Raw genomic sequence first — 24,236 nt, 5'->3', positions numbered from 1 at the left:
GAAGAAAGTAATGCCTCATGTTTGAGTTCAGTCTTGGTGAAGGAACCTGAAGCAAATCCCCCTGTGCAGTGGGACAGTGTCATCCCTGCTGTGAGGACACACAGCAGCAGGAAAATGCAGGATAAACAATTCAGATTCCTGTGTCTCCTTCCCCACCTCTTACATGACAACCAGCTCTCCCAATTCCTGATTCACTACTCAGTGTCTCAGACTTGGAGATTGGATCTCCAGCAGCACATCCATGGCACAATTATCCTGCTTCCAGTTTTCTATCTATATGCTACATTCTCTGTTTATACAGCTTTTAGCCAGGACTTTTTTCCAAAGTAATCATTTAAATGAAGTAGGCAGAAAAGTTTTAAACAGGAATCAAATCTCTCACTCATTTATGTACCTGAAATATCAGCATGACACCCAAAAAGAGATTTGGCTTAAAAATAAACAGTGTTGCTACTGAATGTCCAGACTGTGCTAAAAGCAGCCTTTTATTTTAACAGAACTGAAAAGTAAATGTCTCTGCAGAACAGAAACTTTGTTTCAAGAGGAACTACACTTTCCACACATTCAGAAATTACATTTATTAGCATATCAATTTACATACACAGGCAAGTTCTACAGTTCATGTGATGACATTACACTGCAGTCTTGAGCTCGCCTACAGCTTTGCAGTTTGCTGCTATTCACCACAGATCAGCTCCTACAAGAAATTAAAAGTACAAATAACTCGATTCAAGGTACATTTTAAACAAAAGGTAACCTCAGATCAGAACAGAAGCTGTTCTATCCAGAATAGGGAATATTTCAGCTGCTTGTGATGTATGGGATGGCACAAATAAAGGTACAAGCAGCATCTGTCTCACAGAGAGCAGATAACCCACATAAGGAATTTGCTGATCAGGAGAAGGAGCAGTTCAGAGAGGCTGTCTGCTGGCTTAGCAAGTATGAAACGTGAAAATCACAGAGAAACCTGTGAGTGTCACTACAGAGCCGCAGCTGTTCTGTGTAAGCTCATACCAAGACTGACCAACCCCCAAGAGGTTCAATGCGGGGTTTGACAGCCGGTCCATCTCACCTCACTGATGGGACCAGGCTGTTCCCATCCCACCCGTAACCAGCTCACAAACACCTGCGCGCATTCGCCCCGCACCGGCCGCGATCCCTCCCCGCCCATGCCTGGAAACGGAGCCGATTATCCCCAGATACTGGGGATTAATGGACTCAGCAGTCACAGACTATCGCTAACGCCACTCTCGCCCTACAGAGCTCCAGCCACGCACCCAGCCCACCCCACCCCACCCACTTACACTTCATTCCTTTTTGGGTTTCACCGTTTTCACCGTGGCCACCGCTGCCCTCTCCGCCTCCGCTTTGTACTGCGGCTTCATGGCGGCCCGCACGGCCTGGGCGCAGATCTGCGAGTAGCGGATGTAGCTGCGGCCGGGGGGAAAGAGGGCGGTGAGACCCGGGCCCGGCCCCAAAGCCGCCTCCCCCGCCCCAACCCCGCGTTCCCCCGGCACCGCCGTGACCCCGCCAGGCGCTCCCTCACGGCGGGGCGGCCGCCGCGGCCGTACCTGAGCCCGGCCTGTCGCCAATACGCCACCATGGCTGCGGCTCCGCGGGCAAGGTCAGCGCGCGCCGTAGGGGACGTGCCCGCCGGCCAATCAGCAGGCGGGAACCGCCCACGCGCGCCGCCGTTCGCGGGCGCGCGCCTCTGCCAGCGACCAATCAGAGAGCTCCGTTCCGGGGCGCGGTTCCCGCCCTTTCCGCCTGACGCGCTACGGGCTCGCCCCGCCCCTTCCCCTCGGCCCGGGCGGCCCCGCGGCTGTGAGGGGCGGTGGGCGGGGCCATGGCGGCTCCGGGCTGGGCCGTGAAGGGCGGTGGGCGGGGCCATGGCGGCTCCCGTGTGTGCCCTTCCCGGCATTGGAGCCTCCCGCCTCCGCCGGTGGCCGGTCGGGGCCTGCCTGGCTGTCAAAACCACGGCAGTCGGTTCGGTGCTGGTCATTTGCCAGAAATACACGAGATGTCAAATACCTAAAGAACGTAAGTTAAAGTCCAAGTTTTCTGTGAGGCTCGTGGCTGGTTATAGAGCCCTGTGTTAGTTACACATTAACTCCTTCCACAGAAATCCTGTTGTAATCGAAGAATCCGAGCAAGTTAAATGGGCGTCTTTTGCACCTAAATCTGTTCTTACCCCTCTGTACCATTGCTTCCTTTTTTTTTTTCTAGATGACATATTAAAAAGAAAACCATTTTACAAGCATATGGAGCCAGTGATGTTTTTTAAAGAGTGTTTTAATTTTGATCTGTGTGTGGCCAGGCTGTGACAGTTCTGTCTCATGGGACACAGTGCCTTGCCATGGGCTTCCTTTGGATGTTGATACAAACACCTGAAATTCAATAATTTCCTCTAAACAAACCCATAAAGGACAACATAGCAAACTAGAAGCTATTGACACAAAGAAAAAAATAGTCAATTTCCCAGATATAATAAGCAAAAAGCTATTAGAAGATTCAAATAATTTTTGATAGGTGAGAAATTTGGTCCTAACCTAATGGCCGTTTAAATAATTAATACAAAATACTTAAGGAGATTAAATACTGGCTTTTAAACAAATCTTTGCGCTTGTGTCTTGTTCTCCTTTATTTCCTTTCATCCAAAGTCAAACCATTTTTAAAGCACAGAGTAATTTTCAGCTTTATTAGAGATCTCATTTAGTCCAGAACCTTTGCAATTAACAACCCACATGATAATGTCAGGGAAGAGCCACCAGAACAAGAAGAACAATTGTTCACCAGATATGTCAGTCTGTGTCCAGCATACACCAGTGAGATCTGGACTAGTGATCTGTATTTTTTTAACTGCTAAACAACTCTGCTCCTATAGAATTTTGGATTAATTTCTTAAATACACATATTGCAATTGTTCCTACTTAATTTTAAAGAAATCAGTAGTGTAAATGAGGCAGAAAACAATTCTTACTTCATACATTTGTTTTCTACTTTATTTTTGTGTGAAACATATTTTAATTTTGTGACAGACGTGGCATATTGGAGCAAAGCTTTCCACTTTGCAGAAATTAAATGAATTAAAAAATATTTGTTATGACAAACATGTTTCTGCACTTTTAACACAGAAAGGTGCCAGTGACATTGAAAGGAAATATATTTGGTTTCGAAGCCCCAGTCATAACAATGATAACAAAAATATACAAGAGAGCACCAAAGATTTTGGGAAGCCCCTCTGTGCTACTTAAGCAGCATATTTGATACAAGACAAGTAATGCAGTACTTACATATATTGAGAAAGGGGATGTTACATGCAAACACTTCTTTAATGGGAACATCTGATGATTTGATAGGTAAAATAATTAGCACTAAGATTATTTTAAGCCTCCTGGGCAGCCCAGGCCCCACAGATGGCTTGGCAGAGAAAAATCATGCCAGTAGAGTTGGACACTTTTTCCCAGCTAGATGCCCCTCTATTCCTGCCCCACGGCTTCTCTGGCTCCTCTCCCTAACCCACTTCTCACCTGAGTTTTTGCTCTACAATCTTCTTTTCCCACCACATTTTCTCTCTCTGTGTGCCTCTGCCTGCAATTCTTTGAAATTAACTCAGATACAAATCCATAATGGAGATACACAACCTGGATGCAATTACTTACACATTTAACTCTATTTACTATTTGTTGGTCTTGATAGATAAAAATCCAGCATGAACTGAAAAAGCCAAGCCTTTGGGAGAGGTACCAGCCATGAGTGGGTATCAATCAGTGACAGAAACTGTGCTCTACAAAAATTCCAGAATAAATATTGATGTTTATGCAGCTGTTCCAAGGCACCGTTACAGATTTGCACGACCTGTTTTCATGCCCAGTTTAGATGCCAGGAGACATTTTGTAAAGCCCTAAACTTTGCTCAGGTAGGAGTTTTCAGCAGGAGAAGAAAGGAGAGAGCAGAGGAAGGAGAGAAGTGTGGCAGGACAGGGGGAGGTTGCAGGGAGAAGGGGAGGGCGGGCAGGGTTAGATGCACAGGTCCAGGGAAGCCGCCGCAGCGCGATTCGCAACATCCAGGAACGTCAGCGTGGACAGGTCTGGGGGAACCAAGGACGTCAGGTTGGACATGTCCAGAGAAACTGAGGGACTGAGGGGAGAAGCATCCTGGAAGGTGAGGCTGGAGACATCCAGGAAAGGTGCAGAGATGAGGCTGGGAACGTCCTCAGGAGCTGATGAAGATAACCCAGAGGAGCGCTGAAACATGAAATAGTTCAAATCGGTCAGGTCTAGAGATTCCGACGAGGTGGAGGAGCTGTACTCAGACACACCTGGGGAGCATGGAGGGATTGTACAGGAAAAGTCCAGGGAAGCTGAGGAGCTGTGACTGGAAACATCTGTGGAGGACGAAGAAGTGAGACTGGAGAGGTCGAGGGAGAGTGAAGAAGTAGGGCTGGAGAAATCTGTGGATAGAGAGGTGACACTGGAGAGATCTAAAGAGATTGAGGAGCTGTCACCAGACTGATCCAGGGAGCCTGATGAAGTGGGACTTGATAGGTCCAGGGACACTGAAGAGGAGAAACTGGAGCGCTCCCAGGAGTCTGAAGAGGTGAGACTGGAGAGCTCTAAGGAAATTGAAGAGGAGGTGCTGGAGAAGTCTGAGGAGAATGAGGATGTGAGACTTGAAAGGTCCAGAGAGGATGAAGAAGTGAGACTGGAGAATTCCACAGAGGATGAAGAGCTCAGACTGGATAAATCCAATGAATCTGAAAAGGGGATTTTAAAGAGTTCCAAGGAGGCTAAAGTCTTGGCACTGGAGGGGTCCAGGGAGGCCAAAAGAGTGAGACCAAGTAGGTCCAGGTAGGTTGAAGAGATGACACTGAAAAGCCAAATAAATCCCCAACATGATGGGTGTTAAATCAGGAGCATTTTAAACAAAAGATCTCTATCATCACATCAAAACAAAAAGACAGCATTACCCCCCCCCCCCCCTTTTTTTTTTTTTTTAATGATTCAAACTCTTAGTCTCAGTAGTTTCTCTTTTGGTGCAGAAAAGCTCAGTAATAGGAGCCCACAGAATTATTGAGAACATTGTGCCTTTCCAGGGCACCAGTACAGCATCACATGTACACTTGCAGACAGTCTTCTGTCTTCTCTCCTGGCATGTCTGTCCTTGCTCAACCAGATTTGTTTTTCTGTGTAGTATGTGCAGGATTTGGTTTTGGAAGCTAATACTGTGCTAAACTGATTCTGTGTCTGAGAAATACACATTCCAGCAACAGCAGTTCTAACTGTTATCAGATAAAAAGAGGTCTTATTTTGTTACCTTTTTTCATACCTCTGGATAGAAAACCTGTATAGTAACAATAATCTTTTATTTGTGTTAGTTTTTAATTGTTAATAAAAATATCATAAAGAGAAGTTGTGGTAGAAGGCAGACATGATTAAAAAGGGAACAGAACAGCTTAAATTTCAGTTCAAAAAGGTGCATCTAATTATAGTGTGAGTAGATCAAGAGGCTGATCCACAGCTGCCTTCTCTCATCTCCAGCCCGTGCTGCAAAGCTCAGAGCACTCAGACCCGTGGCTGCCTCTCCAGAACAGCACAGGGAGCACAAAAAGCTCTTCCCTCATCACAGCCACATTTTATGGACAAGAGGTGCAAGGTCCAGGAGGCTGCAGTGAACACACCCCAGCTTTGCCCCTGTTCTTACACAACCCACGTGCAGATGAGTGTGTAATGGATTTAACTTAATCACCACGGGTGCAACTCCCCCCCAGGTCACCTCTTGACTGAGGCAGGTGTCTGCAGAGCAGCCACTGAGCTGGAGGGGCCCTCACTGTGCAAACATCACAATCGTGGGGATTTAGCACAATGCAAAAATTGCCACGCTAAAAACAGAGCTGCTTATGTACCATTGATAAGACCCCCAAAGGTTCCTGAATATATTTAACACTTACAGATAATGCTGCTGTAATTTAAGAGCTGTTGCAACATGGTTGCAATTATTTCTAGAGTACAATCTTTATAGATCAAAAGGCAAAATAAATTACTTTTTCCAAACATGCATTATTTATGATGAAATGACAAGTTTGCTTGCTGCCCTGTATTGTTAATACAACATAAAAGTAATTAACCCCTTAAAAAAATCCCTTGCTATCTAAAAGCAATTCAACTTTGTGACTACCTTTAATCTCAAAGTTTTCTCAAATGTATTTTACAGGGGAGAAAAAAAAATTAAAAAAGGCAAATTACAATACAATAAAAAGCCAGTGTCCAACAGTCTATAAATTCCATCATCTCTTCACTGAGTTCTTTCTGTCTTAATTTAAAATAATGAAGTTACTGCACTTTCTCCTATGAAATAACACTGTCAAGAAATGTGGAATTACGGTCACCTTTGTACAAAATGTAGAGGTCAGTAATAATGTTTCCTACCTTGGGTAGCTGTGGATTTACCTCCTTTCTCTGCCTGGGTAAGCCATTCTGGGCTGTGCTGGTAAAGCTCTGCTGTTCCCTCTGCTCTGACCCTAATCTGCTGCACAGCCCCTGGGAATGATGCCATGCTGATGACAATCCAGTCACCAGCACCCTGCTAAATCTCCTGTCTGAGCACAGCCCTGCACACAGTGCCAGCAAACACCTGACTGGAATCAGCTCCAATCTTGAGAGGGAGATTCAGTTCTGTGCTGTTTTCTATGACAGGACAGTATTTTGAAGGTTACTTGATGAAGATGTAAATTTTCAACTTCTGGACACCTGGATTCAAAGTAGAAATAATTTTGCATTGTCAGCCAGGTCTCAGCTGTCCATTCTACACGATCTGGCATAAATGGCCTGAGGAGGACCCAGGATCCGCAGAGGAGAATTCAGGTACAGTCAAGTTTCAAAAATTTTGTGTATTACTTCCTCTTTTCATGTGGTTAATGACTTGTGTTACTTTTAAAATGTGGTTATGACAAAATAGCATCATGATGTAAGGTATTTTGTCCACAGCTGGTGCCCATGGTCCTCCTAAGGAAAGCAATGAGTTCAGCTTGGTTGTAACATGTAGCCTTAGCTTTAGAATAATTCAGTTCTACAGCAACAGGTAAAGCACAGCTATGGAGTTATTTAGGATAGAAATTAACAGATCCTGAGGCAAGTGAAAGAACAACCTCCACCTTAAGAAATGGAAGGATTCTGAAGTGACTCACTGCTTCCACATGAGCTCTTCAGCAGCACTCTTCAGTTCTTCCATAAATGTGAACCTCAGCAGGCTCCTGGCCTTCCCTTTGACCCAGTGCTGCCAGGGCCAGGAGATTGGAAATGGTGCAGTTATCACACAGTGGGGGCTCGTGTTTACTATGTTTGACATTTATTGGAAATATAAATGCAAGTACAGACCACAAGAGACAGATCAGCAATGTTGCAGGAAATGCTGGTTACAATTTTTCTGGTTTTTTTTGAAGCAAACCCTTGGCTGGCACTTGTGGTTCAGAGCTGTGGCTGAACAGGGGCTGGTGCCCATTGCTGGGCAGGGATCCATCAGAGCCCTCAGCACTGATCTGCTCACATCACATTCCTCCACCTCTGCCCCTCCACTTCCTGCATCCATTTCCCCTTTTTTAAAATTCTTTCCTCCTGGCCCTTCAGTTCTGTTCCTCCAGCTGTAGCTGCTTTCTCCTCCCCATTTCCTCCATTCCTTCAGCCCCAGAGCCTCCCTGCCCTGCCCCTGTCCCCTGGAGCTGCACCCACCCACAGCAGCCCACAGTGGCTGCAGCAAAGCTGAACACAGCTCCCAGCCCGTGACAATCTTCCCACAGCATGGATGCTCCACAGCAAGCTGTGAATGTGCATTTTAGGATATGCATCTCAAAAACAGCCACTCACTGCAGGGATTTCTTCACCTTCAGCCCTCTCATTTTAGATTACTCACCTCATAGTTCTAAAACACAAATAGATCAGAAAGTTTCAGGAATTAGCTAGAATTGAAACAAAATTTTATTTAAAAAGGACCACATACAGAAAGCCATACTCTGACAGAATGAGAATGCAGGCATATAAATAAAATAGAAGAAAGAAATTTATTATCTTTCAAGAAGTTGTTGAATGCCTGTAGAAATTAAACAGGAAGGTTTTTTTCAGTGCAAGGCCAAACTGTGAGTTCTACTATGCAGTCCCTAGTGCAGAAAAATTTGGAAATGAAAAAACTGACTTTAGAATATCAAACGATGCTAATGACTGAGCAAACATATAAAATGAATTTCAAGCTAAGCATTTTCATCAGAAATGATGGTACAGTTTTGCAAAAGTTTCACATACACTTTTAAAATTGAAATGTTATTTCAGTTGTAATAATCTCCTGTAAAAGTATGGCAAACCTCAATGACTTAAATTAGTAAGGTAGTCTCAAGCCATTTCTGTTTAGAAAAATATTCTGTTTAGAATAGTTAATTTTTAAAAGTTATATATCTATATTCCTGTTTTCTTCCCCCAGCACACACCTTATGGAAGTGTTCTTGTTTGTTAAAATAAGCTCTGTAAGCAATTTGATCTAACAGAAATGGCATGCAAAATCAAATATGCTGGGCAGGGTGACATTACCGTTCATAAGGGCTACAAGAGCCTTGAAATCACTTGTAAGCTTAGAAACAAAATTCCAGGAAAAGCCTTGGGCACCAAAATACCACATCAGCTCCTTCTGGGCTGTGCCTTTGCCTTTTCCTGCTCACCCTGAAGTGCCCAGCAGAGCCTGCAGTGGCTCAGCCCAGCACGTGCCAAGGGCTGACCTTTCCCTTCCTCAGGGAGTGACTGTGACAGCACCAGGAACCACCAAGAGAAACCCCTGAGAATGCACAGGGCCTTGACTGGGTCAAATCAGCTCAAAGGGTGAAGGGAACTGCAACTCAGAACTCAGGTTAAAGTGAACACAACACAACAGCCACTGGATGGGGCAGCTTATTTCTGATCAACTTAACAGTATATTGTTAAATATTATTTCCTTTTATGTTCAGGTATCTCCTCAGCCACCTTCACAAGGGTTTTTTAGTCTTTAATTGGTTCTTTGAAGTGAACACCTACTACTGTAGCAGCTTACAAGATTTTAAGGCTCTGTGCTTATCGTACCTTTACATAATGGGCTTTTAGAAATGGAGATACTTGTGGCAGAAGTTTAAGATAAAATTTGACTTTAAGGTACTGCATGCCCAGCTCATTGATGTTGCATTTAGGAGCAGGATTTAGATCTTGGTAGGTAGGTAAGAGACACTTTGATGTTTTACCTATAGTGCCTGAAAAACAACTTGAGTACCGTGTTAGTTCAACCAGTCAAGTTAAAAAGGTTATCAAAAAATATTTTGTACATTCTTTTATATTTCAAGCATCAAGTAATAAGCTTTCTGTTAAACCAAGTTGTATCACACAACTGTCAAAAATCAACAAAAAGAACAATGCTGGAACAACCATTCTGCTTAATTTTGGGCTTGGTCCCAAAAGAGGTAGTCCATAAGTCACACAAAAAATAAAAGTTAGCCTAACATGCCAGTGTCCTCCACCATATGCAGCCTCAGCACTAAATGAGGCTATTTCATATCTGCAAACATTATAAGTTAGTGTTCATGTAAATACAGGAACTACACTTAAATTTATTTCTTCATCGGTCCAGCTGACCCAATATATTAAACAGCCTTTGAGCCTCAGCCTTGGGAAAAATCCAGCTTCTCTCCAAATTAAATTTATAACGTGCCTCATACACACATCCTTTAAATAACAAAGGATGCATGTATCCAGGCCTGGAGAGAAGCTGCAGGTTGTTTAGCCTCATTAGTGATTCTAAGAACTATTATCATTTCTCTACAAATGCTGCTGCTGCCATCGAATTCCTCATGGTTCCTCTTGCTGAAGCTGCCAACTCTTCAATTTCAGCATTCAGTCTTTTAATTACCCATTCCAATGCTTCACGGCCCTGCAGTTAAAGGAAAGTTTATTGGTGTATAAATCTTAGTGAATAAGTCAATCAGTTAAATTCTTACTGAAAATGACTGAAGTCACAGTAGTTGAAAGAGGAAGGAACAGAAGTACATGCCTCTGATGTTATTTCAATAACTGCAGTACAGCTGAATATGTTCTGCCTTTGATTTCAGGACAACAATTCCTTATATCAGCAGTTTTCACATTATGATCCACAAAAGACTTTTTATCCAGCCTGCTTTATCATTCTCGAGGCTGAACTCAAGGTATCTCTGGACTGCCAGAGGACAGACCCTGCTAAAATACTGCTCCATTGCTCCCACATGACTGTTCATACATTCTGTATGAATGTAGATCCTTTCTGACAGCAAAAATGAACAGATGGCATCAAGAGGGCAGCAAAAGAATGACAGTGTCACACTGCTTGAAGATGTTTTCTCCAGTGAAGATTCAGAGAGCTTTGCCAATAACAATTTATCTTATCTCCATTCACAAGAGGAAAACGAGAGTAAGTTCAGCATGCTGAGCATTCAGTGTCTGCAGTAAAGGCAGCAGAACCATGTGGCTCCTTTCTAAGATTGCTGACAAAGCCAAAAAGTAAACCAGAGATCTTTATTCCCTTTGACATTTAGCCAGTGATCACACATTTCACACAAAGGCCATACTTACTTTTTTAGCATTGGAGGAAATTGTGTTTGCCATTAGCCCTTCTAGGTAACTGCTGAGACTGACACCTTTTACAGATATTATTGCTTCTTGTGTCAGAATGGTTCTGAAACAGAGCAGGAAACTGAATTACTCTGAGCAGTTTAAAAGAGAAACCCCCTCCTCCCCCACAAGTACATTCCCTCATCAGCTTTGCTCTGTAACACAGAACTTCTTGCCCCCTGAACACAACCCACTGCCACGCTGTGTAACTGCTTTATGCTTCTACCTCTAAAATTAAGCCCAAGGGTGCCTGGCAAGTCCAAGGCTCCCTTTGTGTCTCTCAGCCATTTCCATCTTTAGCAGAAGGATGTTAAGAGTGGAAACAGCAGATCTGGAGTTACTGTATACTGGGAAAAGTATTAAAACATCCCCTTCAACAACAGGGATTGAACATTTCTGACTATCCTGACAGAAAGAACTCCCATGTTAGAATCCCTAGAACAATCTTTCAGAATTGTCACCACTTCCAGCAGCACAGATTCACTAAGCTCTAAGTTAAAACACCAAGCAACCACCAAAACACAAACCTCTAGAATTAGAGGCTAAAGGCATTATCAGTGTGGAACAAGGAGCTGAAAACTGCAGATGTACACAAATTCACACCCTGAACTAGACTGGACTGGACTCCAGCACAGAATGACACAAAGTCTCCCAGGGCTCAGCAGAACCAATGTCACTGCATGAAGTGACAGTCCATTGAATCCTGGTTTAGACAATTTCCTGTAAATAAAAGCCATGTAACCCTCATCTTCTGATCAAGGGAAACCAGGGACATTTTCAAAGCAAAATCCAGTCAATCTCAGAGCAGGGAGGTACTCACTTGTGTGGTTCCTGAGGGTGTGGTTTATAGACGAGCCTCTCATCGACTGACACGAGGTTTGTAAATGAAATCTGCAGAACACAGGACAGGATTACCCTTTAATACAAATAACAGAATACTACAGAGAGCAAAATGTCATGTGATTAGGAAACAGTCACAGTGCACCTACACCAAGAGGCTTTAAAACATTTTTTCTTAACACCACCCCCTCCCCCAAACCTCCTCCTGCTCATCAGTGTGTTCACAGCTTCAGCAGTGACAAGATCCAAAAGCCAAGCAGCTCTTTCCTGAAAACCAGAACTGATCAACTCTAACCACGTTACTTAAACCTTTAACTTGTACTATTCCAACGCAATTCTCAAGTTATTTTCAAGATGATTTTCCTTTTCATAAGTACAAGGTGTGTTCCATTTGAGAGGCACAAACACAACTACTTACATTACAGGATTTAAGCTCCATTGTTTTTTTCACAGGGTCAACAACAGAGTGCTCCTGCACATACGTCCTTGTCCTGCAGGTACCAATGAGCTGGGGACAGGCAAACAGAGATGGCATCAATTCCACCAACCCACTGCAATTCTTCATGCCTTTAAATGCAGTGGTTATGCATTGAACAGACACCAAGAGAGCACAGTTAGGGTTTAGCTTAAAACAAAGCTATTCAGCTGAGGTAGATCTCATTTTCCAGATGGAAGCAGCCTGAGGTGCAGATTTGGCTGTAGGGTCACTGTTAAGCTTTCCCCATACATTAATGCTTAAGCCATTAAACTTTTAAACCATTAGTTGTGAAATGATACACATCTATTACAGCAGCTGGCTCAGGAGCTTCCCCTCCCTGCGGTGTCCCTTTGTGGCCTGTGACACAACACCCACCGATTTCACAATGGCCGGGATTCCCCACTCGGTGCTCAGGAGCCGGTGGCTGTGCAGCTTCCCGCTGGGATCCACGTGCCTGTCCAGGACATCGACGCCCACCACGCTGGGGTTCATGGGGTTGGGGTATTTCCTCATGGCAGCTGTCATCACAGTTTCCCAGGGGTGACTGCACAAACACAAGCAGGACACCAAGTTGCACACTCTGCTTGCAATAGGATTGTGTCCTTCCCTGAAGAAAAACCTCTATTTCGTTGAGTGGGCAGCGCACATGAAAACACAACATACCTGATTAACTGGGTGTGCCGGTTCTGTTATAACTGGAAAAGATTTTTTTCCCTGTGACACAATGCCAAAAGACTGCACTTTATCCCAATTTTCATAATACTGGAGTGATTTATTAAAGTTTCTACTTCCCTCCAACGAGTTCTCCCTCAGATTATTTTAACACGGGAGTCTGGAGCGCTCGGCACCGGGCAGGCCCTCACGGTGTTCGGGAGCCGGGGGCAGCACAAGGACGCCGCTCGGAGCCGGCAGCGCGCTGGCCCCGCAAGGTTCAGCCCCTGCCGAGCTTCCGCAGCCCCGAGCACCGGCCCCGGGAGCCTCCCCCAGCCCGGGGGAAGGTCAGGGGAGCCGAGAGGCCGCGGCCCGGAGCGCCCGGGGGCGGCCCTGGCCCGGTGCAGCCCCACAGCCCCCGGCCCGCCGGAAAAAGCCCCCCGCTCTCGGGGCCGGCCTGTCCGCCTCCCGCCGCCTCCCCGCACGGCACGGCACTCACTCGAACACGTGCTCCGAGGTCCAGATCTTCATGGCTGCGGGGCCGCTCCCAGCCCGGCAGCGCTCCGGAGCCGCCGCTGCCGCCGCTCGGCTCCGCGGGCCCGGCTCTGCCGCCGGCGGCGCGCGCCTGCGCGGACAGCGCCCGCCAATCGCCGCGCGGCGCCGCGCTGACGTCACGGGGCGCGTCCCGCGTGACCGGGGCCGTGCCCGGCCGGGGACATTCGGGGTGAGGTTGGGGCGGCCCCGGGCGCCGCCCGTGACCCCCGGCCCGGCTCGGCCTGGGCAGGGCTGGGCTGGGCTGGGCGTGAAGGGCGCCCCCGGGCGTGGCACCGCCGGCTCCATGTTGCCGCCCATCGCGCAAAGACGGGCGGGTGCGGCTGTGAGCCGCGCTGCGGTCAGGCCGAGGTTCGCACGGCCCAGCCCGACCCTGCTGCCCCTCGCCCCTTACCCAGGCGCGGCGGTGCCGGGGCTGCGTGTGCCCGATGACGTCACAGCACGGCCGCAGGTGGCCGATGACGTCACAGCACGGCCGTTCCCGCACTGTGCCGGCAGGGGGCGCGCAGGCGGGTGTGACGTCACGCGAGCGGCGGCGCGGCCCGGCCCGGCCCGGCCCGGCCCGGCGGGTTTTGTAAGAGGTTTCGTAAGGGTTTCATAACCCGCAGCGCTGGGGCTGCTGCCGAGCGCCTCCGGTCATGGGGATGGAGCAGCGGCGCTGACGGCGCTCGTAAAGCAGCGGGCGCGGCCCCAAACGCGGCCACAGAGCCACGGGCCAGGCTCGGCACGGCCCCAGACGCACCCACACAGCCACGGGCCACGCTCGGCGCCATCGAGCGCTTCGTGCTCACCCTCCCGTCAGTGCCGGAGTGCCGTGGCTCGGAGCGAGCGGTGTTGGTGACAAACAGCGGCAGCGCTTCGTGCACAGACACCGAGTGACCTCTGTGCGCCCCTCACCGCACAGAAATAGCCTCAGTGGAAAAGCACAGGGGAACCTTCCCCGAAACTGATCGGATCACACGGAGCTGACACCGCCGGCCGTGCCAGGAACCCCAGCCAGGCTGGGAGCGCTCACCGGCAGTAAACGTCCCCTGTGCATCCCAACATAAACCAGCAGCTTTGTTACAGAGAAACTGCTGTTTAATGAGAAATACCGGGTTCAGCCAGTAGCAAATCCTTAACTGAGAGCTGTTAAGCTAATAAATTTTTGCTGGACATACCTGTCTTGATTCTATATTCCCTGACTCCTTCACCTCATTATTCCTGAGCGTGGCTAACTCTGCTGATCTGCCAGAGTGGACAGAGTTACTGCTGGGAGATTGTGAGGCAGCTCTAAATCCATTGTACCTCGATACCCACCGAGTGATTTTTGCAACTGGAGAATTTTGCAAAGGATGTTAAAAATGCAAAGCATTTTGAGAGGTGTCAGCATGACACAGTTGTGGAAGGCAGTGACCCTGAAACAGGCAGGGACACTGCAGCAGATATCCATCCCTTATCCATCCCTTATCCATCCCTTATCCATCCCTTATCCATCAGGCTGCCTGTAGCCTCTCATCAGGTTTTTTTTCTTTAAAAGAAAAGTTATCTACTGGAAGTAAAGCAAAATGTCATCTCCAAGAAGGAGGCATGCCAACATATGGTGCAGATTAGGAGCTAGATTTCAGCAGTTCTTGCTCATGTAAACTTCAGGCTATTTTAACAGGAGATTTGTTAAAGTAGCTTTCTATATCTGAGTGATACCAAGTGTGGAACTACTTATAAACCTGTCCTGTAAGAGAAATAACACAATTATAAATAAAACAGCCAGACTTTAGGAAAATGAAATGCGCATTTGTAACTGCAGAATAAAAAGTGGCACATCCTAAACATTAGAATTATTTATATACATTATAATACCATAAAATCCAATAGCTTCGCCCCTGTGTGTTGTCAGTATCTGTCTAATAACTGAAATAAAAGAAAACATTCTGTCAGTTGAGTTTGTCCAGTCCCAGGCAGTACCAAAATGATCACTGAGGATGATGATGGACACCTACAAGAGAACACAAAAACCTGTGGAAACCCGTGATGAGATTCCTTATGTGCCTTTCAGGGGCTGTTTGCTCACGGCTGCCAGGTACAACTGATGCCTGAAATGGGCCTTGTGATTCTATGTTTCAGATTTTGGCAGAGCAATCCCCTTGGCATAGCTAAGAAATACTGGAAATTGCTCCAGGAATTCTGTGGGAAAGTGCTCTGGGGTCCCAAGCAATCAATCTGCTCAATGAGGCATGAAGATTTTGTATTGCCAGACCCATGTTTGCCAGCAGGGAGGTGTGACTTGTCCCCTTTAAGCAGCCTCATAAAAACCTTCTAATTTTGATCAAAAAGCATAAATATCAGGAAGTAACTCACAGCCCCAAAGTCTCTTTATCTGCAGCATTGTATCCAGATCATTCCTGCTCTCCATAGTGGGTACCAAAACCCCAGATTGTGAAACCCAATCAGGCCTACACTACTGTGTAAAAATGCAGGTATTGTGTTTCTATTTGGAAAGCAAACAGCACCCTGGTTCAGAGCCCTGCTCCAGAGATCAGCCAGGGCACTCTGCAGCACAAAATGTCACTGAATTCCACCCTGGGAAGGGTTTGGTGACAATGGCAGTGACTCAAGCTGCACTTCGGAGGGAAATGAATGCCTGGAGTGCCATTCATCATGGGTCAGCAGAGCTGAGCTGTGCAGAGGTGACAGTGCAGGGGATGATTCAGGGAGGGGTGAGAGGGGAAGGCTCTGAGCTCACCTGCTGTGCTCCCTGCCAGGGGCTCTGGTTGCTGCCCTGCTTCAGGTATCACAGCTCTGCACTTTTCACATGGCAGCTGAGGTGTTTCTTACACTTCAGAAAATTGTATTTTGTGGTGTATTTCCCCCCTGTGATATTCTGAAATATGGCTGTGCTGCAGTAACACAGCAATTCCTTGATCTGAAATCCAAGTTTTATTGGTGTGAAATATTGGTACTCACAGGCAATATTAATCAAAACTGTTCAAAAGTTTTGCTCTTTTCTTGAGCTGGAAAAACAAATTCCCACTCCCTCTGTCAATCTGGCAGTTGAAATGATAGAAAATTGTCAAAGTTTTCTTTTCCAGACATACCTCTTCAGTGACTTCCATGGTACAATTCCTCATGGCTGCCCAGCTACAAACACTCTTTCATCAGCTGTCAGTTCAGGATCAGCCTCCTCGTGCTTGGCTGTATTTTCCTGAATGTACTTCTCAGAGAAAACTTTTGTTGGATAGCAGAACTCCTTTTCAGTGCTTCCAGAACTGGCTCATTAATTCCTGGCAAGTCATAATGCATCCCTGCATGACAAGGTCACATCAATCAAATGGTGCTTTTAATAAAAAAATACTTTTCTTGACAGAAAGAAAGCACAGCAATAACTCAGGGAGGTACCTACTCCTCTAGCTTTGCCCATACTTTAATAGGAGTTTTGTTCAAGTAATTTTGATCTTTCCAGATTTCTGATTAATATCTAAAGAAGAAACCAATGAGGAAATGCCACCGCTACAGAACATTCTGGAAAAGTGGTGTTAGGCACAAATGAGTTTCCATGATGAGACCTTTATTAGGTCAGAACAGAGCTCACACTGTAGCAGGGATTAACATGCTTTGGTGCATCTCTTTGTCTCTTCAGAGAAACATAAATGGAATAAAAATATTTCCCTTTCAATACTGAGAATGTGTTTTTATTGAAGTAACCAGCATTTTTTACCAGTTTTACCTCCTTTGCAAGGCATTAACAGTTCCACTGCCACTGCTGCAGCAATCTGCCCTCCCACCCCTAAGCCCTTCACCTTCCTTCAGAACAGATGTTGTCCTAAATTCCTCATCCCTGAGGCCTGGAGCCCTCCTTTGGCCCAGGGCAGGGGAAGGACCAGAATGCAGCACAGAGCACTTGGGAGCCCTGAGCTCCCTGAGCCTCCCAGCCTGGGGCAGGGGAGCTGCGCTGCCAGAGTGCCCCAGGGCAGCTGCTCTGCAGCGCTGCCCAGGCTGGGGAGCTGCCCTGGGGGAGCTGCCCTGGTGCCACCTGAGGACAGTTATTTCTGTCCTTGGGCTGCTGCTCTTGTTGCTCTGGGACAGCTCATCACGTGGCCAGGATGAGCCCTGTGAGGAACAAGGCACCCAAATTTCTGTTAGCACAGTGAGCCATAAATGACATGGGGAAATGACAGGAAGGCCCTGCTGGTGCTGCAGAGCAAGAACAACTGATCAGGGCTGATTTGGCCAGTGCTGTGCACCCCAAAACACCCACTGGAACCAGCTTGGCTTTAGCCAGACCTGCAGCAGTTCTCTCAGTTCCGTGCATTTGTTCTTCACCTGCTGACAAGCACTGCCTTGTTTGTATCATGCAATTCTGTTCAATTCAATTAAAACACAGAGCAGTGCAGGACACCAAATGCCTGTGTTTGTTTCTGCACTTTATCAGTTGACCAGAAGAATTTGTTTTCTACCCTGTAGTATTTGCTTCCTCCCTCAGTTTGAAGAAAAACCAGCTCATAGAAATAGCCAACAAATCTCCTTCCCTTACTCCTTCATATTCTACCAGAAATAGCCATCAAGTTGCCTAGGAAATACAAATAAAAATTTTTACAGATTATAATTTTCTATCCTCAGACTAATACCTATCACTCCCTAAGAAGCAGTGAAATGCCAGTAACCATATCAGCTTTCAGAGAAGAGATGCAGATGTTCATATCATTACTAAGAAATCAGTTGGAGTCAATTCCTGCCTTCTGTGTGGAAAAACCACGAGAGGGGGCTGGATCACACGTGTTGTCTGTGTATTCCACTCCCTGTGTGTCCCTGTGAGAACTGGCTTTTGGATTTCTATTTGCACAAGTCCTCATCTGTGATGAAGCAGCTTTTCTCCCCTTTGCAGATATTGGTCACCACAGCTACAATTACACTGCACATCTCTCTGGGATGTGATTTCAGTCAAGCTGCTCTCAGGTAACCTGAGAACAATTCAGAGTGCAAATGTCCTGTTGTGAACCTGTGCACTCAGTGCCAGATAAGAGTGTTTGGTACTTAAGGGAAAAGCCAAGAACATCATTCACAGAATGCAGCTGAAGAAGCTCTCAACTTCTTGAGAAAGTGAGGGAGGGATATGTTTAAAAAATATCAGGCAGTCTTTGGTTGGAGAGAGAATGGCCTCTTCATCTTGACCATGGATTTGCTTTTTCTTGGAGAAGCTCTGAAAGCAGAGTTGCAGTCAGAAGGGATATGAAAGAGTGCTATAGAAGGTGTAAATCTCCCATAGATCCTCCTGTGCATCTCCCACGGTGCCCACAGAGGGAATGGCACACACCAGAGAGCCCCTCTGCAAACCTACAGGGGATTCAGACTGAGCATCACAGGATCAATAAGCAAAATCCTTTAATATTCCACTCATATCTGAAGTCATTCTCAACAAGTGAAAACAAAAAAAAAATAGTGATAAGATCTTCAGAAACCTGTGGCCAGCTGATGTGGAAGGACAGCTTGGGATCTGCCCTGCTGATTGGTGATACTGCTACAGCCACTTCGTTTTAGCTGATTGGAGCTAAGAACATCAAGAGGAGACTGAGATTTTGTTACCTGCCATTTAACAACTCTCCCTTCCCCAAATGCCCCTGCACACCTTGAAGAACCCTGCCCAAATCCCACCAATATCCTGCCCCCTTGCCCCAATAAATTCAAACCCAGACATTATCTTTGCCTCACAACACAGAGTTTAAGTTAGGTCACATTAAAAATGTGCATTTTTAATAGAATGATCTGGGACAACCATTTGATTTTCAGATCCTTTTTGTTTTATTTTTCTGCCATAAAATGTGCCAAGAGGCTTAGAGCTGCACACCTTCAGAGTGCTGTTGCCTCATATACCTTCCTTACCCAGCATGTGATACATCTCCTGCAGTTGGGAAACACTCTGTCTAACACTGCCTACACTAACCAGGCTCTGGCACTGTTTATATAATTTGAATGCAAATAATTATTTTTCTTATCAGCTTCCTCCCCCACCTGACAACATCCAAAATGTAAACGCCCTGCACACAGGATCCCACCCAGCTGGCCTGAGCTGCCTCTGACACTCACTCTTCCACCTGCCCTCTGGGCTCCCTTGTTTTAACACTCTCCAATTACTACAGAGAAATGATTTACCACCTTGCACAGCTGTGCTTGCCTTTATGTTTGGCAGCAGAGGACTGAAACAGGTAGTACATGGCCCTTAAATGGCTTTTGCAAAGAACGATCTGGTTTCAATTTAAAAACTGACTCAGAATTTGTAACAAGGTAGGTGCTGTTTGACTCATTTTGACTTTTTAATTTAGGTTGTGCAGTTTCCTTGATTTGCAGAGTTCAGGCAGTTGGATTATGGCTCTACACACATCTTGTCTGTGTCAGGAGTGGGAGCAGCAGCTGCCACCAGGTGTTAGACTGAGCTCAGGTCCACGGTGGTGCACGGCTCGTGGATCAAGGGGACTGTGCTGTTGTCTGGGAAACAGTCTCTGAAACTGAGTGTGACAGATCCCAGCCAATAAAGTTTGCTCTTGCAAGCATCACAAACGTGCATGTGATCAAGTAGGCAGATGATGATCACATGTTATCACCCACAACTCATGAGCAAGCACAGTAACAGCACAATTAAAGACAAAACTACAAATTCTAAAGTACTTTGAAAATGCTGATGATTTTGTGTTGTTTGGAGATAATCATGTTTCTCTCCCAGTGATTCTTGTGTAATTCAAAAGATGACAACAGTTCTTATAAAAACACTGTGCTCTCAAACATTTGTTGGGTGCAACTTTCAGTGCAAAGCCTGAAGGACCAGTGATGACAGGTCATGGTCAGAATTATGTCTTAAATCACAAACATAACTCATGGTCTTCAGACCTTGTTCCCTTGTCCAAAATTTCTGTCAAACTCTTTGTTTCAGAAATCTTGTGCTCCATCAGCTATCTTTGGACATGGTTTCAAGAAACCACAACCTGAAAATAAAAGTTGTGACGTTGTCATACACAAAGTACCACATGGAAGTGGCCCCTTAGTCATCAGTGCTGACATCCTCACTGCCACCAAGGCAATGCCTAACTGTCACCAAGATAAGGATCAAATCAATAATAAAAAACAGCCTTGAGGCATGTAGGCTTTCATGTGCCTGAGGCTGACCTCCCAGCTCTGCTGAAGGCAAGCCATTGAATTGTTTTTGTTCTAAGTTTTGTGGGCCAGAGAACAGGTGGGTCCTGGACTTGAGAGTATTTCTGCTGTCCTTAGTGCTGGGATTGTGTTTGTTCCTGCTTTGCAGTCTCAGCAGCTGAGAACACAAAACCTCCTCTCTGGAACTGCAGCCCTCAGATCTTCAACAGGAACAGCAGTTTAAGGCTCAGTCCCAGCCTCTCATCTGGGCCTGACAGTGGGAATTCCCAACCCCAAACTGGGAAGAAATGTATGGACAGGACTGACAAGTCACAGGGAAAAAGCAAGCATGGAAGTCAAAAACTGCACCTGAAATGATCCTTGTCCTTCTGGGGATGAGGTGCTTTGACAGTTTTAAATTTTTAATATCTTATCTGGCCACTGGTGGTTTCCTGTTTGTAGCTCCACTAAAAATACTTCTCTTTTCCAAAAAGCCTTCTGAGTAGTTCTCATGAGTTCCTTTCATCCAACCTAGGGGATAAACTATAAAATAAAAAGAAATAAAAAGTATTAATCAAATAGGAGAGTTTAAAATGGAAACATAATGCAAGGATCTTCCATGCAAATAAAGTAACAGAATACTCTTCATGCACAACTGGGACAAAAGTATTTTCTTACATGGTATGCTGTAATAACATTTTAAACTGTAAAGTAAGCAGACACCATAAAATCTTCACTAATGTAAAAGTCATAGATTCCATTTAGGAAAAATCAAAATCCAAGGCCATGAGATGTTGTGATCAAAACTGTCAGAGTCCAGCTTGAGAAAATGCCTGAATCTGCATTTCCTGTAGCCACTGTCTGACACCCCAGGCCATGGGGGCTTTTTCATGTACTTAGCTGTGAAATATTACAACACTTAAAGAAAAGTGAGAGGAATATGTGGGAATACTTATAATCTTGGAAATCCTGCAAGAGAACTCCACTCCATCCTGTCCTGATCCAAAGCCAAACACGTTTAACAGGCCTGCACAAACCTGCTGCACACAGACCAAGCAGATTTGAGTCAAACATATGCAACAACTTGAGGAGGGTCTAAGAATTTAGTAAATATTACAAGAACATATGAGCTGTTAAAAATCCATTTGCAGAGCAGCCCTGGGTGGGTTGCACTTGTGAAGAACTGGAAGCAAAATCCTCACAGCCTGGACTCAGCCCTCAGAGTCTTCTAGGCCATCCACAACCCCCATTATTGTTAATTAGCAGAGCTTCATTAGTGATGATTAATTAGAGAGCCCTTTGGGAGAAAATAGCTTTTTCACCATTGTACTGCCTAGCCTTAATGTGCTGCTGAAATGAAGCTGTCTGCAATTTAGTGTTTCAGCAAGAATAAGAGGAATAAGCCACGTGTATAAATAAAAAAAGAAAAAGTTGAATTCCATGCACTGAGAAATCATCCAATTTATCCCAGTATGATTAAGTCAGCTTGGATTAATCCATCTCCTGAGGATGGATATATGTTCTCTGTTACATGAGTACAGAGTCCAAAATGTTAACAGACAGCTACAAACTGAAGTTAAAAATATTTTTTAAATGAATTGAATACTCGTTTTAGCATTGAATACGCTTTTCACAAAACCATTTAAAATGCAATTTTTCATATCTAGGTCTTGCATAGTGTACATTAAAGCACTTTCTATCTAGCTGCCTCAATGTATTTTTTCTCTAAATGGAGCCATTTAGGCACCACTTCTAAGTTGCTGCATATATTTCAGTTCTAGTGCACTGATTCAATAGGATATCCAGCAGGTTCATGATTAATAAGATGGCAAAAATGGAGTTTAAGCTTCTTAGTGTCAACTTTTGGTTTTCCTGCTCAGAAATAAGAGGAATTGTTATATACACTTTCTAGTGATGAAAAATTGTGACTATCCAGGAGCTTTCTAAATACACATAATCCTGTAAAGCAGTAATTATTAAAAATAAAAGTCTTTAAAAGGCAAGATGAAGAGCACAGCTCTTCTTTGTAATCAAGGTGTGCACTCCATGTGTCTTCAAAGCCAGGAGCTCCCAAGTGTGCAGTGGGATGAGCAGCACAGGAAGAGGAGGAACAAATCCTGTGTGACCAGCTGGACACTCCTGAGCAGAACTCAGCCAGGGGCTGCTGCTGCCAGGTCCATCAGTGAGGGGGCAGCAGGCAAGGAGACTTCTAAGGAAAATGATGGTATTAATAAAAAGCCTCCACAAAGCTTCATTAATCACAAAACTTGGAGAGAACCCAGTATCAGCAGCAACTAAAACTTATTTAATTTGCTTACTCCAAACTCACTGTTTGTTCCCTTTGTAAATGTGTGTTTCAGAGTGTCACATATCTCAATCCTTGCTGATAAAAGAGGCTGTAAAGATTTTAAAGGAAAAAAAAAGATGATGATGATGATGATGATGATGATGATGATGATGATATTGCTATCACTGCATCCCTCTCAAGAGGGGAAAAGACTGGGTTTCAAAACTGATAATTTCTGAGTAGCTTTTGTTTTCCTGCTTCCCTGAAGTACAGTGGAGGTATTTGAATTACACTAACAAATTCATTATGTTTGGGGGATTTCTTTATACATTATAAATTGTAATCAGAGATATTCAGATATTCAGTGTTAGGAAATGTTCTCTTTACAAGCCACAATAACCAGTATTTGATGTAGGAATAAAGAGATAGGATATAATCTTCTAGGATGGTTTGGGTTGGAAAGGACCTTCTTGGTGTAGATGATTTTGATTAAATAATAAAAAAAAGATAAAGATAAAAGTGTGAATTTACAGTCTTAAGTTGCAGTAACTACATGGAAAAATCAATGTAATTGGGCAGGAAGCTCTTTACAGCTGGCTATTAACCTGAGCAGCACCTTTTAGTTGGTTTGTTTTAGTGTTCCTGATTCTTTGGTGGTTTTATTGAAGAAAATACAAAATACTCATGCCCACAGAACTCTAGTGAAATATGTAAGTAGTAGTATCTCAGATGTTACAAATATGAAAATGTTGAGGAGATTTTCTAGGATCAGCTAAGGACTCAATTCCCAGGAAAAAATTAGTGGGAGTTGAGCTTCCAACTCACATGTTCTCTTTTCTGAAATCTGCCTTGGGTGGCTTTCCTGAGACAAAGAACAGTTCACCTGGAATTAAAATGTGAGAATTCCCAGTTCAGTCATGTGAACCACATTTTCTCCCTGCACCTTCTTATTTTCTGAATTTCATTTCCATGCTGGCACATAGGATGGGTGTGTGAAGGAGCCCTTGTACAGAACATGGCATCACAATTTGCTTTTCTGAAGTAGTTTTGTTAATGATTGTTGGGGAGGACAGACCCATCTTCCCCCCAAACCTTTGCTGATGGCAGGGATTATTGAAAGGGCAAGGTAATTCTATATTTTTTCCATTGCTGTATTTATAATTTAGAGAAGCCTTGAGGGTTTTATTAAATTTCCATGTACTTCAGGGAATTAGTTTTATTAAAATGAATCCTGCAAGGAGGATTTAGCAATGGATCTTTACAAACACAATCACTGAAGTACAGACATGAGTTGAGCTGTTCAGAGGACTGTTGCCATAACAGCACCCAGCTACAGCAGGTCCTCAGAGACACAGGATACTGTTTCTATGGCAATAGAATGTCTGAGCCTCCAGGATGCACAGAAATCCATGATGAAAAACAGGAACTAATATTTTAGATTAAAGAGACTTCCTTGTTCACACTTACTTGTGTTTAGCCACTTGTCACCTTTTTGCCAAGCCTAGGTTTTAGGCTGGTGACTCTCTTGAGCTTGTGTTTCTAAAACCAGTGTGGGATCCAGACATTCTGTCTGTCCACCTCTTAAACTTTTTAAACTGCTTTAATTTGATTCCAGTTCCAGTGTGTCTCTGGCTGGGGCTCAGCACAAGGAGTGGTGGGACATCCATGCAGGGAATTC

General features: G+C 45.0%; 2 protein-coding genes and 1 long non-coding RNA gene across 11 annotated transcripts in view; all 3 read right to left on the bottom strand.

The window, feature by feature from the left end:
• Positions 1–559: 559 nt before the first annotated feature.
• ATP5F1E (ATP synthase F1 subunit epsilon) lies at positions 560–1,727 on the bottom strand. Its single transcript, XM_077187227.1, has 3 exons — positions 1,572–1,727; positions 1,305–1,431; positions 560–697 (listed from the first exon to the last, which is right to left on the bottom strand). The coding sequence occupies exons 1-2, from the start codon at positions 1,601–1,603 to the stop codon at positions 1,308–1,310; spliced, it is 156 nt and encodes a 51-aa protein (XP_077043342.1). The 5' UTR covers positions 1,604–1,727; the 3' UTR covers positions 560–697; positions 1,305–1,307.
• A 756-nt stretch (positions 1,728–2,483) lies between these two features.
• PRELID3B (PRELI domain containing 3B) lies at positions 2,484–13,275 on the bottom strand. 6 transcript variants are annotated; one of them, XM_077187335.1, is made up of 6 exons: positions 12,631–13,094; positions 12,343–12,511; positions 11,908–11,997; positions 11,470–11,540; positions 10,611–10,713; positions 2,484–4,247 (listed from the first exon to the last, which is right to left on the bottom strand). In XM_077187335.1, exons 2-6 carry the CDS (start codon positions 12,490–12,492, stop codon positions 4,020–4,022), a joined length of 642 nt encoding a protein of 213 aa, XP_077043450.1. In that variant the 5' UTR covers positions 12,493–12,511; positions 12,631–13,094; the 3' UTR covers positions 2,484–4,019. The 6 variants fall into 6 exon arrangements, with proteins under 6 accessions (XP_077043450.1, XP_077043446.1, XP_077043447.1 ...); XM_077187331.1 differs by lacking the exon at positions 12,631–13,094 and adding an exon at positions 13,118–13,275 and having other exon boundaries at positions 2,497–4,247; XM_077187332.1 differs by lacking the exons at positions 2,484–4,247; positions 12,631–13,094 and adding exons at positions 4,254–4,869; positions 13,118–13,275.
• Positions 13,276–14,639: 1,364 nt separating this feature from the next.
• LOC143695405 (uncharacterized) overlaps positions 14,640–24,236 on the bottom strand; it is a 67,667-nt gene continuing 58,070 nt past the window's right edge. For 3 of the 4 annotated variants that reach the window (XR_013184551.1, XR_013184549.1, XR_013184552.1), the window contains 3 exons: positions 20,641–20,814; positions 15,893–16,451; positions 14,640–15,145 (listed from right to left, as the gene is read on the bottom strand). This is a non-coding gene — a long non-coding RNA (uncharacterized LOC143695405). The remainder of the gene's footprint in view (positions 15,146–15,892; positions 16,452–20,640; positions 20,815–24,236) is intronic. The other variant, XR_013184550.1, reaches the window with a different exon arrangement.

Source organism: Agelaius phoeniceus, chromosome 17 (genome assembly GCF_051311805.1).
Source record: "Agelaius phoeniceus isolate bAgePho1 chromosome 17, bAgePho1.hap1, whole genome shotgun sequence".
In the NCBI taxonomy this organism is placed as follows: Eukaryota; Metazoa; Chordata; class Aves; order Passeriformes; family Icteridae; genus Agelaius; species Agelaius phoeniceus.
The sequence above is the reverse complement of the archived record's forward strand: the minus strand, read 5'-3'. Positions and strand labels throughout refer to the sequence as shown.

Bases quoted from the DNA above. Each gene is read 5' to 3' on its own strand.
- ATP5F1E (XM_077187227.1), bottom strand. From the start codon at position 1,603: ATGGTGGCGTATTGGCGACAGGCCGGGCTCAG. The intron at 1,432-1,571 runs GTACGGCCGCGG...CCCCGGCCGCAG, and splicing joins TGGCGACAGGCCGGGCTCAG to CTACATCCGCTACTCGCAGA.
- PRELID3B (XM_077187331.1), bottom strand. From the start codon at position 13,149: ATGAAGATCTGGACCTCGGAGCACGTGTTCGA. The intron at 11,998-12,342 runs GTGGGTGTTGTG...GCCTGTCCCCAG, and splicing joins TCCCGGCCATTGTGAAATCG to CTCATTGGTACCTGCAGGAC. The intron at 11,541-11,907 runs GTAAGTAGTTGT...TGTGTTCTGCAG, and splicing joins TGGAGCTTAAATCCTGTAAT to ATTTCATTTACAAACCTCGT.